The 19471-nt window shown below is 44.9% G+C and overlaps 1 protein-coding gene across 7 annotated transcripts in view; it reads right to left on the bottom strand.

Moving 5' to 3' along the window:
- Positions 1 to 4627: 4627 nt before the first annotated feature.
- The window catches only part of LOC119441473 (uncharacterized), a 99771-nt gene continuing 84927 nt past the window's right edge, over positions 4628 to 19471 (bottom strand). For all 7 annotated transcript variants that reach the window (XM_037706092.2, XM_049661317.1, XM_049661316.1 and 4 more), the window contains 2 exons: positions 15357 to 15466; positions 4628 to 12865 (listed from right to left, as the gene is read on the bottom strand). In XM_037706092.2, the coding sequence (XP_037562020.1) occupies positions 15372 to 15466 (95 nt within the window). In that variant the 3' untranslated portion in view covers positions 4628 to 12865; positions 15357 to 15371. The remainder of the gene's footprint in view (positions 12866 to 15356; positions 15467 to 19471) is intronic.

The raw sequence follows: 19471 nt of genomic DNA, 5'->3' as shown, positions 1-19471 counted from the left end.
ATTAGCTCTTTACTGTACTAAACCTGTGCTCTGATGTCATATTGACACGTATACATGTTTATCTTTCACCGGTGGCCGCTTTCCACCGGCTAACAAATGTTAAACGTTATCGCTCGGCGCTGGACGCGCCTGTATCGGAAGTTTCTAGAACGTTATCGAAGCTTCTTTCCGTTGCCTGTTTTCACCGACGCGAATTGTCTAGAACTTTCTGGAAGACAGTGCGGGTACCAGGGATTAATCTGGAACATTCGATGACTCATGTATAAAAGCCGGCGCGTTTCACCGCAGATCAGATTTTCGACGATCGCCGACTGTGTTCGCTGCTATCGTTGTGCTTTGAGTGTAGCTTGCTTTTGTGGGCACAGGTTCGCCCAATAAAGAATCAGTTTCGTCATACACAGTTTTACGACTGTTTTCTTCAGCGTCACTACTACGTGACATCTAGTGGAGGTGCTTTTGTGTCTATGCAGCGGATGCCCCCGAAAAGCCGTGATCCAAGCCCGAACCCCGAAGAGAGTACCAACGTTGTCCTGGAGCATCGAGCTAGCCTCAGGCTACTAAACCAACCCCCGGAGTACGAGCTTCTTCCCGAGAAGACCAGGAAGTGCACGGCCACGACGACCGCATCAACCATGACAGCGTCAGTGCCGCCTACACCGATCGTGTTACAGCACCCCTGAGAGCCACCGACGTTCCGCGGATCAACATTTGAGGATCCGGAAAGCTGGCTGGAGACGTATGAAAGGGTCGCTGTATTTAACAACTGGAACAGCGACGACAAGCTGCGCCACATCTTCTTCTCATTGGAAGATGCTGCCAGGATGTGGTTCGAGAATCGGGAGTCGACCTTGACAACATGGGACCTGTTCCGCCACGGCTTCCTGCAGACCTTTAAAAGCGTTGTGCGTAAGGAAAGGGCCGAAGTTCTCCTAGAAGCCCGGGTACAGCTGCCCAACGAGACCATCACGATTTTCACGGAGGAGATGACTCGCCTGTTCAAGCACGCCGACCCCGACATGCCAGAAGAGAAAAAAGTTCGCTTCTTGATGAGGGGTGTCAAGCAAGAGCTCTTCGCGGGATTGATACGCAACCCGCCCAAGACTGTTGCTGAATTTATTTCTGAGGCCACAACAATTGAGAAGACGCTCGACATGCGGACAAGGCAATATAACCACCGAACGCTGGCCGCCAACAACATCGACGTTCAAGCACTTGGCAGCGACGACCTGCGCGAGACCATCAGAGCGGTCGTTCACGAGGAACTGCAGAAGTTCTTCCCCAAGTCGCAGCTTCAAGTGGCATCTATCGCCGATATTGTCAAAGAAGAAGTTCAGCGCTCATTTGGAGTTCCCGATGTGCAGCCGCAATCGCCGCAATCCCAGCCAGAAGCGCTGACCTACGCCGCTGTCGCCCGTCGTCAAGGCCCCCCTCCGCGCTCGCGCCAGGGCCCCGTAACGCCGCAGTTCTGACGTCCACCACCGCCGCCGCCAGCACGCTCGTCCGTCATCCAGCGCAGCTACCCGAGAAAGACGGACATTTGGCGCGCTCCCGACCACCGTATTGACACGTATACATGTTTATCTTTCCAGATGTCACGTAGTAGTGACGCTGAAGAAAAGTCGTAAAACTGTGTATGACGAAACTGATTCTTTATTGGGCGAACCTGTGCCCACAAAAGCAAGCTACACTCAAAGCACAACGATAGCGGTGAACACAGTCGGCGATCGTCGAAAATCTGATCTGCGGTGAAATGCGCCCGCTTTTATACATGAGTCATCGAATGTTCCAGATTAATCCCTGGTACCCGCAGTGTCTTCCAGAAAGTTCTAGACAATTCGCGTCGGTCATACAAACAGATAATATAAGCGTCGGTGAAAACAGGCAACGGAAAGAAGCATCGATAACATTCGAGAAACTTCCGATACAGGCGCGTCCTGCGCCGAGCGATAACGTTTAACATTTGTTAGCCGGTGGAAAGCGGCCACCGGTGAAAAATAAACATGTATACGTGTCAATATCTATCATAAACCATAAGTAGAACCGTATGTTTTTATTTTTCATGATGTGACAAACCGAAAGTTGGTCCCTAACTGGAAGTTGCTGCGCACTAAACAGGAAGGTCACTCAGTGCTCGTGCTACTAAAAAGAAACATTGTAAAATCATTCATCAATCAATCGTAAACATTATGATAAACTCGTAAAGGTTGGCAGCTATGTTTATATTTACCAACCGAATATTAATTCGTTACAAGCTGTTAACAGTTTATCTGATACATTTCTACAAAGCGTACAGCGTGTCACCTCGGTCCAAAGTGTTCTAGGCTTTGCAACGATTGTTACAGCAGACAAAAAAAGAAAATGTTATTTTTTGTAGAGCTTGCACGCATGCACGCACGCAGAACGCATGCATACACACACACACACACAGAAAAAACGCCCACTTGGAATCTGCAGAATATCTAGTAAATGTATGGATTTAGGATTTTTGAGGATGTCTTTAAAGGTGCGCATTCATAGTTTCCAAAATACGTGACCAGCTAAATCGAGAGAATTACGCTCGGCCTAACGAAATTTTTTATTTCGCGCTTTAAGTGTTTTATTATTTTGACCAAAAATGACTGTATTCTGCTTTTCTTTATTGTTTATTTTCAAACTTCACTCCATTGAAAACCCTTCTAAAGCCTTTTCAACCCATTCACTTCAAGTTTTAAGCATGAAAACGCTGCACCACTGTCGGGCCAAGTCAATTAGGTCTTCACTTTCCGAATCATCACTTTAGGTAGAAGCGATGAAAAGACATCAGAGGTGATCACCATTCTCAAGAGCAAAACTCTCGTGCATCGATTTCACTCCCAGTTTTCCTGGTGCAGTCACTATCTGATTACATTCTGCCTGATCGCATGCGGCTGTGCTCAGTTCCGATAGATATTTGTTGTTGCTGCGCACAAGGCTTGAAATATAGCTGTTTTGTACATTGTAATACCTTGTAGCAAAGATGTATTATCGCTATAGTAACTCGCTTACTCTTGTGGACCGTCACGAAACATTCAGCTTCAACCATTCGTGCACTATCGGTGTAGTCCGTCATTTATTGTGCGCATAAATTCAAGCGTGCGCTCATTCACTTAGTCTTGACACACTGGCAATAGAGTGGGCGTAAGTTTCTGTGCCAGTTGGGGTAGATGTGTGTAGACACTGTGCATGAAACTTACTATGACAGGCAGTGCTACTACCTTAGTCATCGTTTAATCAGCGGTACTCACTCTTGCAGACGTTCAGAGGCTGAAGTTCTTTCTTTGAAGGTTAGCAATACAACGCTGGCAGATGAGCAATTTTCTGTATCCTCGAGGAAAGCCGTACAACTCGAAATGCCCGTAACACGTACGGACAGTTGCAGCAGCGGTCCACGAACTTGGCCACACAGATTCATTCCATTCCTTAATATGCCAGTCACTATTTTTGCTGCTAACTAATGCACACATCTTCAATCCACACGATTCAAACCAGCATGATTAGAGTAAAGTGCGTGAGCGAAAGCTGAATTGCATTTCAGACAGCTGATTGCATAGAAGCAAGTTAGAAATGGTAATGGTTGCGCAGACGTCTGCTGCTGCTGAGGCCACGTACAGTGCCCCGCTGAAAGCGCCATCTCGTTTCTCCTGGCCAAACTGCTATACGAAAAGGGTCATTAGTACAATTTAGCGAATGAACAACGCTCGGTGTGCACCTCTCCCCTCCTTTCCACTGCACAGTTCTGACTGTATTCTCAGAACCTTGCACACCCAAACACAAGCACCACCATTTGCCTTCAATGCACTGTCCAAGCTGGCATAACTGCCTGCAAAAGCAGCACCCCGGGTTGTAGCGTGTCGCGGTTTTAAATGAACAAATTCCAGTAAAGTATCACTACGTGTTGCTGGGCTATTCTTGTTATTCTAATAGTAAACGAAATAATAATAACAGTCCTATATTGTTTGTCATGTTGTTTTGTGACCAATTACACCAATAAGAACCCCAGCAATGAAAGTCCATGAAGCATCTATTTCATTGGCCACGAATGAACTTCATTACATACGAATGGACAGGTGACCGTGATGTTTCTAGAGTGAAAAAGTCAATGGTAAAATAGAAAGTAATATTGAGTACAGTACTGCGAAGCTCTAGAGAAAGGGTGGAGGAAAGTGGTAGGGTTGTTTTCCCAAAGCTGAAAGAGCTTGTGTTTCGTGAGGCTTATTATATTTCTTCTGCTTCTCTTGGTTTTACAGCAGGTCGTTTCTCAACTAAAAAAAAATTGAATTAATGCTCCTCTCTCTCATTGCATATTTTCTTACCATCTCCACATGCTGCGTATCATCCCAAGAATTCATATTAAGGCGACTAGCCTTCCAGTGCTGCCTAATTCATGCAGACATAACCAAATACATCATTGTCAGACAGCTGTGCTTCAAAGACACGATAAGGGCTCTCCTCAAATGACTGTTGACACAATCAACACTCATCCTTGATTGGGCCTTGTTCATTGTGAACAAGGGTCCTGTGTGGGGGCCGAAACAGCAGGTTTTTAATAATCTCTCCCTTTTAGTTGGCGTCTCTTCTGTGTTTCTATGTAATAAAAAGATGCAACACACCTTTTTTCACTGCAATATATTTAAGACCACGAAGCCATTGTTGACAACATAGACAACATGACAACATGCAGTACACAAAATTCATCAGTAGCTGTACAAGAACAATGCGGATGAAAGGGCGATCGATGAATCAAATGCAACAAATCGAAGAGAGAGAGAAAAAAAAGGCGTGGTGAAGATTAAATGTTGCGCACAAAATGAGAAAATGTGAAAATTCATGCTCATGGGCTTAAGGTGCCAGTGAGTGTAATTATGTTTCAATGAACCTGCCTCACCAAGGTTGAGTAGAAATGTCTCACACAAACGCTGCATTGGTTGGCTAAGCTACCATAAAAATAAGGTACAAAAAATAAGCTTTGGTGTCAATGCAGCCACAATTCTTACAACCTTTAACATTCTTTCCGATAAAGGAGTGCTACCACAATGAACTAGAATTAGAGCTACAGGGAATATAAACGGGCACACGCTTTTGCGGACAATAAGACTTTTTTTTCCCCCACTGACAGAGAAGGATTTGTCATGCTTGTCAACCTGCCAAACGGGACAAGGTATTGCTGTAGACTGGGCTGTTCTCTACAATAACATGAGCTCTGGCGTTTGGAAGAAATGAAAGCCCATCACAAGAGGGAACCTACGAGTTGACATGTCAACATATTACACATCAATCAGTACCTTCTGTTGGACAATAATACACATTCAGAGCACTGATTAACACACGGCATGAGTGAATAAATGCAACCCATTAAGACACCCTGCACACTACTACTAGCACTGCGCATTCAAACAATACATGTACATGCAGTCCAAACTACACAGCTCCAATTTAGCCATGACAAACTACGTGGTCATGACTAGAGTAGCTATCAGTGCACCCTCTCGAAGGAACCCCGATGCAGTTGCTGAAGACATCAAAGCATGTCTTGTAATACACTTCGTGGTCACACTCACTACATTCACCCAAAATGCGCTTGTGTGGAGTTGTGGAAATGAAAACTGCTGCAAAATCTCATTTTTACTGGCCCATGCTCGTAGCAGTTGCAAACTTCAGCACAAGTCATGGGCCTAAATTGAATAGTTTATTAGTACGGAAAATATAAAATGTTATCGTACCTCTCGCCAGGTAATCGCAATTTCTTGCTTACTGAATGACCATCTAGTTTCTTGATCAGTACATGGCTGCCATTACAGTGAAAGGTTGATTATGCTGGAAGGCAGTGGCAGATGTCTCCGGAGGTTAAGGTACTTTGTCCAGCACAGAGCTTTTCTTGCTGTTATGCCGATATGCTCTGCACTTATGATCTTTCCTGCCGATTCAATACTTCACTACATGCTCAAGCGTATTGTTAAGGATTGTTAAGCCCTCGACTGCACTGCTGCAGAGCAAGCAAAAAGTGATGCCACAGCAATCGGAAGGTTTGGGATAATGAGATAAATATTATGTGGCACCCGTGTTTGTGGGGCTGCTGCTGCCAACAAGCATTGTCTAACGAACTGAGCACAAACACAAAATATTACTTGCTTGGCTTCACAGTGCACCAATCAAGTGCTCCAAGTTAGAAGTGTGGACATCTATACATGTCCACTACCTGCACATGTTGACTCTACATGAGCGTATTGCTGAGACAGTGGCTCCAGTTGTGCTGGCCGCCAAAATATACTTTTGTGTTGCTCCGATATGTCGCAAATGGGGATGCAGGATTTGAATTTTTTTGGCTGCCACTGGCTTCCCTAACAAACAGTGTGGATTTGTGTTCTAAAGTTACAACAGTGCGAATCGTTTCAGCCAATGAAACTGATTCGGGGTCTCTTTGAGAAGGATGGACTCATCAGCCATTCAAAAAATAAAAGAAATACAATATGTACAAGCTAACATACATTACATGAAAACAGCTGATGCTTCGTGTGGACTGTTCATCAGTTTCAGATCACAACACATCAAGATGACTGTACACTGTGCATGAACATTATGAGAAGCAAGCAGTTTATGTCTTTCGGTAAACACAGCCTTCATCATTAGCATAGGCCCCCATAAAATATACACTGCTGCCAAAGAATGTGTATGGAACTGCACACATATTCATTTGGAATGAATGTATGTACAGTTTGAATCAGCAGATTAGAAATGAACTTGACGTCGTCAATCTCATGTACTTATTTTACCAGTCTTCCCATTATGCAGAAACCTGCCCATACACACCACATGCGTTGGCTACACAGTTTTTGGAGAGTTGCCCTTTCATACCATAAGAGATGAAAACACTATTGTACAGCAAACCAGGGTTCATGCTTCAATAAGCTGATGACAATTAATAAAAGTATATAAAGGAACCATGAACAGATGACGAACAATTGTTTTCCCTCATATTGGCCCCAGCAGGCTCACAGGCTTACCTTTTAATGTAGCCCATAACACTACACCATCGCTTTCTTCCCAAGATAAAGACTACAATGTTCAATCCTAGTGACAACAACATTGTGAGACATGTGAGAGCTGCACCACTACCTGCCTGCTTCACAACAAGCCTTGCACGAAGTGATTCAACACTGCGATTACAGCTTGATACAACTCCACAGGTTCCCAATGTCAGCAAGGAAAACCAAGGATCCAACTAACTTGGTGCAAATGTCGATCCATTAAACTCGGAGAATGCCGCTACCATAATGGAAGTGGCAATAATTGAATTTCTAGAAATTTCCTACTAAAAACAATGCCACAAAGTTTGAACTTGATGGACAGCTATATAATGGCAGTCTACTCAATACGATTGTGCAATCTTCTACATATTAGATAAATTGACTCTTGTTTGCCTCATGGAGGACGAGGGCCCCAAAATGTCATCCTTCACTTTTTGCAACTTTGACCTGGTCGGTGAATACAATTACGGCATTTTATAACAAAACTAGACAAAAGGAACCTTCACTAACCACTTGAATACGACAATTACCAGCTTCGTTAGTCCTTGCTTAATCACGAATGCATTGGAAACTTTCTATTGAGAGCTACAGTGCTTCCAAGCAATTGGCTGGCTTGACGCCGGCAAACAAGATCAGCCAGGAATGCCAGTAGGAGTCAATATTGCAACGTACGATTGCCACTTGATCGCACTTGCTAGAATAAAATCATTCAGTGATGCTGCTTGTAACAGCAAACAGTAAAGGAGAGCAGACACATTTGCTAATATTGCATTTGCACAAATGTCACACGACAACGAACAGAATGTGAAGTGTCCTTACACTCACTGTGACGACTTATAGAATTTAAAAAACGAAGAAGGTTAGATCATGATTATTACGCGAACTAATGATGCATCATGCAGCAGTTTTAGCAAAATGTGATGCACAATGCAGTACAGTAATGTACAACCGCGTGGGAATGCCCGATTATGCGCCTATGTCCGCATGGATGTGCACTGCGGCAAGAGATTGTATATCGTGCCGTGCTGGAACGTACTAACGGTGATGCATCGAGAGACCAAACATGCGAATCGCGGCAGCTGTGTTTGCACATGCAAGACCATGTGGAAATCTGCTGCAGTAGAAGATCGACGTGTTGGCCTTAAAGCCCTTAGATAAGCCCTCTCGAGAAATAGACATTACCTGGACCTAGCATGCTGTTGCCTCGCTTCCCACTTGTTGCACGCTTGCTACATTGCTGACTCTCGTCCTCTAATTGCACGAGTGCATCTGCATTCTTCATAGGACACTAAGAAGCTGGCTTTCCCACACGGCTCGTTTAATTCGTGGTGGAGCTCGCTGAATTTTGAAGCGTGAAATCAGGGTAAAATACTATTGTGTTTTATTCAGAGCACAGTTCCAAATAGAATGCGAGGTATTCTTTCATGGTCATATTACGTAGAAAACAAAGTATTTACATTATATTCGTGCAAATACGTTAATTCAACACTTGGAAGGGGTAAGCACCTTATGTAAACTGCTGTCTTGAAACTCCATAAGTGAGTTGACTTTCGAACAGAATCAGTACATGGAGCATGATGATTACTGTATTTTCCCGCGCTAACCGGGCCACCACCAACCCACAAAGAAAAAACAAAACATGGAACGAGTACTTTGCGAAAGTAAACCTATGAAACAATGCCTCATTATAATCAGGAGAGCAAGTATCCTGAAACAATGTTTTGTACGTTCGGGCATCAACCGTCTCTGAACTGCTCTCTGCAGCAGCACGGTGAATGGCAATGCACTATGTGTCGCTGTTAAGCCAAAGAGCAAGGCAAAAATTCTTATATATCACCTGCTTCATCGTTTAACTTCTTAAATTTGTAGCGCAGGTAGCACACGAGAAAATACGGCATATGCATGCTATGTGGTCAATCGAGGCAGTGTAGAAAAGTGTGAGAGGCCTGAGGGCAAAACCAAGAATGCTACTACTTATTTTTTTTTCATAAATCACAAGAAAATAAATGCAGAAGTGAACGTCCCAAAAAAGTCTGCGTAAGAGTGACTTTGTTCAAGCGGTTGTGCAGCGGAATGATGTGAAGTAACTTAGAAATACTCAGCCCCATAAAAAAAAAGAAGAAACGAAAAAGAGAAAGAGTAGGTTAGGCCACTTTGAACATACGTGAAGCTGAGACAGCATACATGGTAAATACCAGCAACCACATTCGTAACATCCGCGTGATGCACTAATTCCTTTCTCTCGCAAAGGATCCCTTGACGATGACAACGGTTACGCACGAAGCTGCCGTGAGTGAAGCAAACTTGTATAAAGTGGCAACTGCCCAAGCGATCACCTGACACTTGGCTGATGCATTCTGAGTGCACTAGTTGGCACACCTGCCTCGTGGTAAAAATGTCAAAGGATGCTTGATTTCAAGCTGGCTGCTCTTGTTCACTTTGACTCCTCTAATGTCAGCCATTTTTGTAGGAACAGTGCAAGTAAGGCGTCACAATACTTGCCATGTCGTCAGTACAACTGTACCACAGCCAGTGGCGAGGGCATACTGGGCACATGCTCCCCCCCTTCCCCGGTTAGGTGCATGCCTCCTCCCCCCTCCAAAAGAAAAATTCCTGGCTACACCACCGCAAACCTCACTTCTACAAGTGCCTCACTCAAGTTTCAAAGCAGTTAGAATGAAAGCATGTTTTGCTTTTACTTAAAGCGATACTGATGACAAATATACTGAGTCCAACAACAGCGACAGATTGTCGCCCAGAAAACCTGCTGGTGTTCGGTACCACGGTTGCTAAGAAAATTGCAACAAGAGACAGCAGGTCTCCTGACAAAACGGGTGAATGTAAGTTATAAAAAGGCAATCTGTAAGTTGGTGTTGATTGAGTGCCCTACGTGTCGACGGCCGTCATGGAGGTCATGCTCTGGCAGACACTACCACACTAGTGAGTCCAAATGCCACACAGAGATGGCGCCACACTTTCACAAGAAGTGCCAATTGAGTGAGGTGGCATTATTGAGTTCTTCTGCACGATTTTCCAACAGAAACCAACTCCACTTAATTTCCCATTCTGGGGATGCATTCTGCGACAGTCACTTTTGGCGACAGTATCGCCGTAGGCACGCGCGGTGATTGGCTGGTTGAGCCCTACGCCACGCGAAGGAAATAGTATCGCTGAGGCAATCGTAGCAGAATACGTCCCCTGATACAATGTAAGTACCTTCTTATTATCAAAAAGGTTGCCTAAAAGTGTGTACCAAGAATATTTGGGGTATAATGCGCCAGTCAGACAAGCAAATCTAGTGACACTTTGAGCGAGTGCACTTCGCCTCGTTGAGTGTCACTTCAGCGGCATGGTACTAGATTGATGATGCATGGATTGATGACGATGACGATCCTTGAAGCCATAGTGGTTGATATGATTCTCGGCAATTTGAACTTTAGAAAGGGTTACTGTTTTATTACGAAAAAAGAATGCTTTTTTACGAGAACCTTCGCAATCAAAAATAGAAATAGTGTAGTCCCATTAACACGTCCATTTGTTTTGAGCCAATACAGGTGTGGAACATATCCAAAATCCACAGGGTAAAAATGACGACATCCACGGTAAATTAACATTTCAAGATTGTTTTGGCTGCACTGATGTCGCAAAGATGCTCATAACATCTGAAATCACAGAAAAGTGGTCTTATTATTAGTGCTGACTCTGCTGTGAGCATTTATTTAAACATTCTTGAAGCACTGCTATTGAGGCCACACACTTCAGTGCAGCGAAGCGAGTTTGTCGATCGCACTCGCTGGCAAGTGCACTCCACAGCAAGTGTCACTAGACCTTTCCGTCTGACAGCCTGCAAGTGACACTAACGACGACGTGCACTCGCTCAAAGTGTCACCAAATTTACTCGTCTGACTGGGGCATAAGACACCGCTGGGAGATGATTCTGTACTACTGCAGTGGCGGTGCTAACCTAGACCACACATTTACATCATTTTCTTACAAAATCTGTGTTCTAGGAAACATTGCTTATTGGACATTTCACAACACTAGTGTGACACTTTAACACGACCTAACGTTTGCCTTTACTGTCCCTTTAACGCCCGAGCATGTCAACAGACAAGTGATTGCTGCTTTTAAGGCTTACTTTTTTGCAAAACTGAGCCAAATTAGTGCAACAACTTGTGGAAAAAGGCTGTCCCCTGTGTCATCTATCGTTCTGGTTGTTGGTTCTACAAGGAAGCTGTTACAGTGGTACCGCTCTTTGTTACGCTGAACCTACACATCCCTTTTTGCCGGAACACAAGGACTGATCTTGTGCATAACAAACCACAATTAAACTGACAAGGCATCTAACTCACGGAGCACAGGTACTGACAAGTGAATCGATACTGCACAAAAGTTGTTAGCTATGGTTCACCAATAGCAGAGGGAGGCTGTTACACTCTCGCAAAAGCAGCAACAGAGAGGCAGAAAAAGGTAGCATTAGTGACTTCTTAGTGGTGTGAAGTGATAGCTGGGAAGGTGGGGTGATGGCAGGAACACTTTGCAGTTGCTTGCACTGCCCTGAAGGAAATTAATTTCTTTGCTATGCACTACAGCAGCAGCAGCTGCCATTCAACACTTCACAACAGTTATGACTTTAAGTACAGTACACGAAATCTCAATTTGATGAAGAAATCAACTGGTCTTCGGAAAAAGTTGAGCCAACCATAAAATATTCCGCGCGTAAGGTGCACGCAGTTCCATACAATTGTAATAAAAGTAAAGATATCATCAACACATCCACTAAATGCGATCACAGCACACTTGGGAGATGCAGAGCACAAATGTGCGAGTCTGTCGGAACTGCTGTAACGCGCGCTAGAATAATTCCACACCAAGAGAGCCCGTTGGCATGCAGGCATGTGGCCACGAAAGTAGGAGATCTGTACGTGACACATCCTGCCAGCCTCCAATTATGTTGATGACCATCACGAGCGATGTCTTCCAAATAAAGCACACAATACAAGGGGGCATGTCCATGCTTCACAACGAGGTGGAGTTCATTGACACAAAACTAGCAATGCCAGGCGCACAACTAACACTCTGTGTGCTTGGTCAAATTTCTTGAGCTTGCTTTCAAAAAGCGCCACAGTGGGCACTTCTGGACCAAGAACGCCTCAATGACATCAATGATGTGCTATGGTACTGGCTGATAAAGGGGCAGTGCATGAATTTACAGTGGGAAGTTCATCTACAGCTGATGTATACAACAATGTTGCAGCCTGGGCAACGCACTGCTATACCAGCACTTTGCAAGGAAACACAAGGAATACAGTAACAGGCAGGCACACAGGAGCAACACAGTGGGCATGCAATGGGTGTACAACGGCCACACAGTGAAGTTGAGGTCAATGAATGCGCGTCAATCAGAAAAGAAGGCGAGAAAGAGTGGGAGACCCACATTTGAAATCCGGTGCACTTTCTTTTCTGGTGGCGGCAGGATCAGGACAGATGGGGTTCTGACGATTCGCTCAGAATGATGCAGAATGACTCGCAAGAACTCTGTTGAAGAGCACACATGGTTATTGTCTCTTCCGCAGTGGTCTAACTGTCTGCAAACTCTGCTTCCCGAATCACAATTATTTTCCACTCTGTGCCATTGTGCGATTATTTTCCACTCTGTGTTCAACCATTGAACACAGGTTGAGTAGAGGTGCACTGTACTGGGTTCAAGTACTTCAGTTCACGGACAGATGACTAGCCTTTTCGCGGCTCTCATAGGAACAAGTGCCAATGAGGTGAGGCAGACACTGTACCAGTACTGAGCATGAATCAGCAAGATCCAGCTGGAAAGCAAAAAGCAAAAAAAAAAGGACGATAAAGAATGGTTCATGTTCAACTTGCATACATGCACACACAATGAAGGAAGGATACAAACACTAAAATTTACTTGGGCGTTGCCATCACCCTTTGTACAGCTTTGCACAACATGAAAGTGATAAGCTTACTTTTTTTTAATGCGAAAGTATCATATGGCTCATGAAGCGGAAAATCCGATGGCGTGGCCAAATATGGTATAAAAAGTCACACGGTCAGCCAATCAATGGGAGGCGTGTGCTGCGTGGGCCGCTGGGTTCCTTGAAGCACCACAAGGTGGTGCTCACCTCTGCGCACCCGCGGGGGAAAGAAAAAAAAAAAGAACCAGTAAGCTCGCTTCACGCATATCGTTCTCCGCAAGCTTTTCCCGGTCTAGATTACAGTTTTATAAGCTGCAGTTTCCGGGAAGCGGCAACTATGTGGCCGGTCTATATATAGTGCCGTGCGTTGCAGCGCTGCAAGTCGGTGCGGTGATTTTGGTGAGTTCTGTCGTGCGCTCCGATGGACGAATCTTCATCTTCAATTTCTCAGCCAGGAGCTGCGCCTAGCTCCTTTGGACGTCCACGCAAGTACACGAACGAGGTCGAGGCGTTATCGGAGAGACGTCGCAATGCTTTCGAATTCATCCATGTGGGAATACCCAAGTGCCCTTTCATTTTTCATTCGAAAGTTTGCTCTGTGGCATAAAAAGTTTGGTGTGTGCAAGTTATATATACATGCATAGTTGGTTATGTCCAATGAAATCTAACAAGGATCTATAAAGTGGACCATAGATCCACATAGACGTCATGTGGGCAGCTTGGGTGTAGCCCCACTTTTGACAGGTAGTGGCGCTTTGATGAGTGCAGTCCAGGACAATTCCACAAGAGATGTGGCAGATCTGCGAGGAGCTGGGAGAGGGCAGAAAGCCCAGGTCGCACTGAAGGCAGGCCAAAGGTCCGTAGAGCATAAACAGGTTGCAGCTGGCGTCAATGCAGCACCCACATATATCTTTCTCAATGTAACCTCCTTGTGGCGGAAGAAACCGGCGGGAAGCCTGATCCACATGGAGTTATCAATGCTCGTGTGGAGCATCGAAGGACTTCCTTTTTTGATAGCCATTTGATGTCAGCGACTGGATGCGTCTGCCTGGATGCGTCCTGGTGAAGATAAAAGGGCTATCCAAACAATTCGCACTGTGCATGGGAACGTCGACACTTCACGATACACTTTTTCGGTGAAAGGCGATTCGTTCAATACCTTGCGAAGGTCTTTCACCACTTGGGTTGAATCTGTGTATATAACTAGTTTTGATGTTTCTAGTAGTTTGCATTGCAAGATGGTCAATGCGTCATATATAACCTGCACCTCGGCGAACACACACGCAGCATAAGTGGAATGTAATAGTGGCAGTTCACACTTAATCAAGCCGTATCAAAGGGTCCCCAACAGCTCAATTTTGCGAGGAGCTGCAACATATGCACTAAAATTTTGCTGGTCCTTTAATCTTCAGAGTGGGCATGAAGTCTAAGTAAAGCACTTGTCTAGCTTGGCACTTTCAAATCGTGCATGTCGGTGCCTCTAAATCTTCCCATGTTAATATGCAATAAAAAGAAGTTACCTATTCTTGTTTCTGAGTTAAGATGTGCCTCCATGAAGTTTCTGTGTGCTTTCAAAGCTATAAGTCAGGTTTGCAAGTGATGCTTCATGGTAAATCGTGCTATCGAAAACACAGAGATGCAAGCAAAAGTACTAATTTGAAAATGTGGAAGAAATATTGTTCAGTGTTTTGCTTGGGGGTAAGCCTTCCAGAACTGTTTAAAATGAACCAGTCCACTGACCAAGGTCAAAATAAAAGTACTGATATGCTTCATGTTAAACAATGATTTTACCTGACCAGACGGTATTCCGTCGAACTCTTGACTGCCTTCCAGAATGTTGCAAGGTTTTCATGAGGCCTGCCCACTTTCAAGCTTGAGTGCCCGCGTTCACTTGCAAGTTCTTTTGCACAATCATTTTCACTCACGCGAGTGCTCATGTGTTCAAGCATGGCTGTTCTGGGGCCGCATTCGATACTGGTCACAGTGGGCAGATTGCTGCGCCGTGGGAATCGCTTGATGACATCCCCAACAGCTGTTGGAGTAAACATCATATGTTGGCACACTCACTCACAAGTACACTGACTCATAATCGCTACATATGCTCATTACACTGGCATGAGACAGAGCATTAGTGAGCGCTGGTGAACTGGAGTGGAGCTGACTATCAATAGAGTGAGTGCCAGTTAACGCGAGTGTGAATGAAAGTCAGTGATGGGATTTTGGGTGGACATGAGTATCAACGTGAGTGACTCAGTGCCGGTGAGTTTGAGGTGACACGAGTGTGATCATGAGTGGGTACAGCATTAAACATTTGGTGCTTTGCCTTGGCTTTGAATTGTTTGCATGCCTTTTGGAGAAGCGTCTTCAAGCTAATTCGTACCTGAATGGCCTAGAGTCATTGAGGTGGCGCCTCGGAGCTGGCCTTGATGTCTTCGAGCAGGCTGCGTGCTGCGCTCTCCATGCTGGCTTGAAGCTGTTGCCCGGTTGGATCTATGAAGGGTAACGCAAGGACAGCAACTACCGTTACGCTATGTTCACCACAGTCGAACCTCTATACAAAGAATGTGAATGTAATGAATTATTGAATTTAGAATGTTTCTTGTTAATAACAGCATGTCACAAATACAGTCGACTTCTGTTAATTCGACCCTGTCGGGGTCAGCAAAGCTGTTTGAATTATCCGGTGGGTCAAATAAAACAAGAGGCAGACAGAATGTCGCAACACACAGCTGCTTCATTTGGCAGTATTTGCCCGATTATAGCATGTCTCCCGAATCGCACACAAACCCGCTTTGTATGGATTCAATGTTAGAAAGCTAACATAGAAATGATTAGAGCTCCTAAACAAGTCAAACATGCACCCAATTTTTAACAAATGCGCAGCATGCCTCCGATTCTGCCCATAAGAAAAAGACAAAACCAGCAAGCTTTACCTTCACAAAATGTAAATTTATTTAATGTCCATCCTCATCACTCCCAGACAGCACTTTATCACTGTCTATGAAGAACCAAGAGATGTCGTCCTCCATATGGTCTGTAGATTGTTTGATATTCTGCACTTATACGACTGTGCAACAACTGCAAACAGGATGGTGGCCCACGTCTAGACTAACCACTACGCTATTTTGCCCTGCGATGCACGTAATTCCCCAGAATGCCAAGGACGTGTGACACGAGTTGTTGCCATTAGGTTAATATGTAAAATGAATTATCGTTTGAATGTGCTTTAGTAATCAGACTACAAGGAGTGCATTGTCATTGGTCCTCAGTGGACCCTTGTTTTATGGCAATCTTTTATAGCATACAAAGTTTTGCTTTTCAGTTTTCCTCCAAAACACAGAAGCGATTTCCTATCTTAATGGCAGGTGGCTTAACAAAAGGTTAATCTGCGCGAAAAATGAAAGTGCGGACCACGCATCATGTGACTCGATAACCGTTCTGTGGGTAGACATGGTTGGCGCTGTGCGGGTCATTAAAATTAAATTTTGGCATTTTACGTGCCAAAACCATGATCTGATTATGAGGCACGCCGTAGTGGGGGACTCCGGAAATTTGGACCACCTGGGGTTCTTTAACGTGCACCTAAATCTAAGTACACGGGTGTTTTTGCATTTCGCCTGCATCAAAATGCGGCAGGTCGATTGCGGTCGACACCGATGGTAAAGAGCAGGCACCTTTCATTGTTAAGTTCATTGTGATTTGCCACATGTCAAAGATTGAGAAACCAGGAGGTCACGGCAATTTCGCAAAACACCCCCCTCGCGCAAATGTATGTGCTAGCTGGGCGGCCAGCGCACTAGGCACATGACACTCTTGTGCTACCCGTGTAAATTCAAAGCTTGTCTTGTGACGAGTTGCTCAAAGCCACAAAGAGACCGATGTGCGTCTGTGAACAGCGTCAGGAATGAGAGGCTGCCTTACAGTGCGTCGTAAAGATGGCGACAGTGAATAAATTTGTTGTTATCCCATACACTCGCTTTTGCTTGTGCGGCGGTTTGTCGGCTTTCCAAGTTTTGTGCGGCTGCTGCGAACAGAACTGTATCGATTTGGCACCAAACCTAACTTTAGTCATTGACACCCAACGAATGAGCGCCAATTAGGCAGTGTGGCCGTAACGAAAATTTGTCACTGCCGATGTAGTATCAGTCCGCAATCCGGCATGGATTACTTGGAGCTAACATGTTTGTATGGGTGGCTCATCTGTGAGTGGTCCCGAGATCATGCATATGGGTTAGATTGATGGCTATTGAAGTGGCTTAAGATTACCCGGTGGCTAATCGGCCCGATCTTTGCATATGCCTTCGCACTTTCCGAAATACGTGCCACTTTTGGTGCTGTTCCGTGTTCCGTTATTGTTTCAATCGGCCCTTTCGACCTGGAAGAACCTTGTGCCGACAAGGGCAGCCAACGCGGCATCGTTCTATGAATTGTGGCGTTCAGGGGCAGTGTGTGCACTCTTTGCATCAGGCCGACGTTGGGAAGCGCTCGCAAAAACAAAGTCCGCTACCGCATCTGCAACAAGCTCAGTATTCCTTTTCTAATGAAAACAATGACATGTGACAGTCTGCAAGTCTCTACACCGAATATGCCCAATGTCTAAAAAAAAAGAAAAAAAAAGAATGGTGGATATTTGATTCACAAATCGGATTATTCAAACATTCACCATTCGATTCTATTAGGTGATATTCGAGTATTCACACACTCCTAGCAAATACTGTAATACAGTCAAGCACTTATAACAATTTTCAAGTGCGACGAAAATTCCATTGCTATAACCGATAACTGCTATAACCAGGTTGCATGAAAAAAATCAAAATAGGGGAATACTATCAGAGCTGTTGTGAGAAAACTATATATTCCTCCATCCGGCTGCTGATTGTGTTGACTCGTTTAATTGTTTAATTCTGCTTCCTGCACGCTCCGATCACGTGTAACAAGCCGCAGTTGTCGGCGTTCAAGAATGCCACTGCTATAACAACTGCAAAGCAGGGTCACAGGTGGCAAGTGACATGCGAGCTCTGCAGTGGCATCGCTTTGGTGACCTCAAAAGGGGCCTTTTAAAAAATGCGAGAATGTTGCCGCGGCAGCCTTGCAGCTTGAAAAATCCAGATAAAACGCTGGGGTGAGATCGCCACAAGCATCTTGCCATGTACTTCTCACTGGCTTGCACAAGAAAATCCCACGTTTGTCAGCTTTGCTTGCTTTACGCCGAAGTTTGCTGACATCCTTCTCTCGCGAAGGTTTCTCGCGAAAACGAAGCCTCAGAGGGACTGAATCATCTGCAGGGCCCCCTGCGAGTACAACGTTGAGGCAGCCTGCCCTACCACGTCATAGCTGGTGTTACTGTTGCCATCACTATCTGATGCAAGCACGTTCGAGACGATCGCCTCATTGGTTAGAAGCACTTTGTTTCCAAATCTATAGCAGCGCGCTTTATTTTCACCGGCAACGTCGCATATTGCCTATGATCAGCGGGTGAATCAGCCATTTTCCGTTTCGGCGGCGAGTCAAACGAGGCAGAGAAACCATGTGGCCTGGAATGACTTCGACGCAACCAGCAATGACGAGCATAAGAGACTTAATCCGCCGGCAGAATTGCGCAGAATGAGGGGCCAGCGAGCAATCTGGGAGCAGCGCCAGCACTATCAGCGCAGTTGGCGCAGTCCATTCGTGTTTCGGAGGGTGGCATGGCATAAGGCTATGGGCGCAGCCCATTCGTGTTTGGAGGGGTGGAAGGGCTAAGGAAGAGAAACGCGTGAGGCTGGCGATGCGGAGATGGCTAAAAGACAGCATGCGGCGGCGTGCAGCGGCTCAAATTTTTTTTTTTCCAGGATTTCGCATTCCACTTCCTTTCGGCATGGACACCTGACTTAGGAGTAGCCTGACTTCATCGTTATAACCGATAATCTGGTATGGGGGCATTGTAGTAAGCGCGTTATTTTGCCATAGAAAAAATAGAAAAGTTGACGGTGCCAGCAGATTCTCATTGTTATAACTGATATATTTTTAAAACCGGTATCATTATAAGTGTGATTGACTTTAATTCATTGTGAGCTACCATTTTCACTTAAAATCTTTGTGTGGAAGGCTGAAGATAGGCGTTTTCGACAAGAGATGATATAAATTCAACGCATTCACTGCACCCGAAGCAACACCAAATCGACGCTGCCGCCATTTGAGTCTGCAATGGGGTGACAATCGTGTGTGTGCTGACCAGACAAGTTCGAATTATACAATGAAGGTCAATTTCAGGATTGAAATAATGAAAGTTTGGGCAAATAGAAGTGTACGGGCACCGGCTAGAACCTTGGGTGGGGATCGAATTGACCGAAAAATTTTATTGACCGGAGTAGAATTAATGGAAGTCTACTGTACATGCTTATAATGAATAATGAATATAATTAAGGTATTTTTGTGCCAAATGAAACTTCTATGCAATTATGTTAAACTGTATTGCCATTCTAGCAGTTTCTCATTAGATGGGGCAGATTTTTT

The sequence above is a fragment of the Dermacentor silvarum genome, chromosome 2 (genome assembly GCF_013339745.2).
Source record: "Dermacentor silvarum isolate Dsil-2018 chromosome 2, BIME_Dsil_1.4, whole genome shotgun sequence".
NCBI lineage: Eukaryota > Metazoa > Arthropoda > Arachnida > Ixodida > Ixodidae > Dermacentor > Dermacentor silvarum.
Note: the sequence above shows the minus strand (reverse complement) of the source record. Positions and strands in the feature narration are given on the sequence as shown.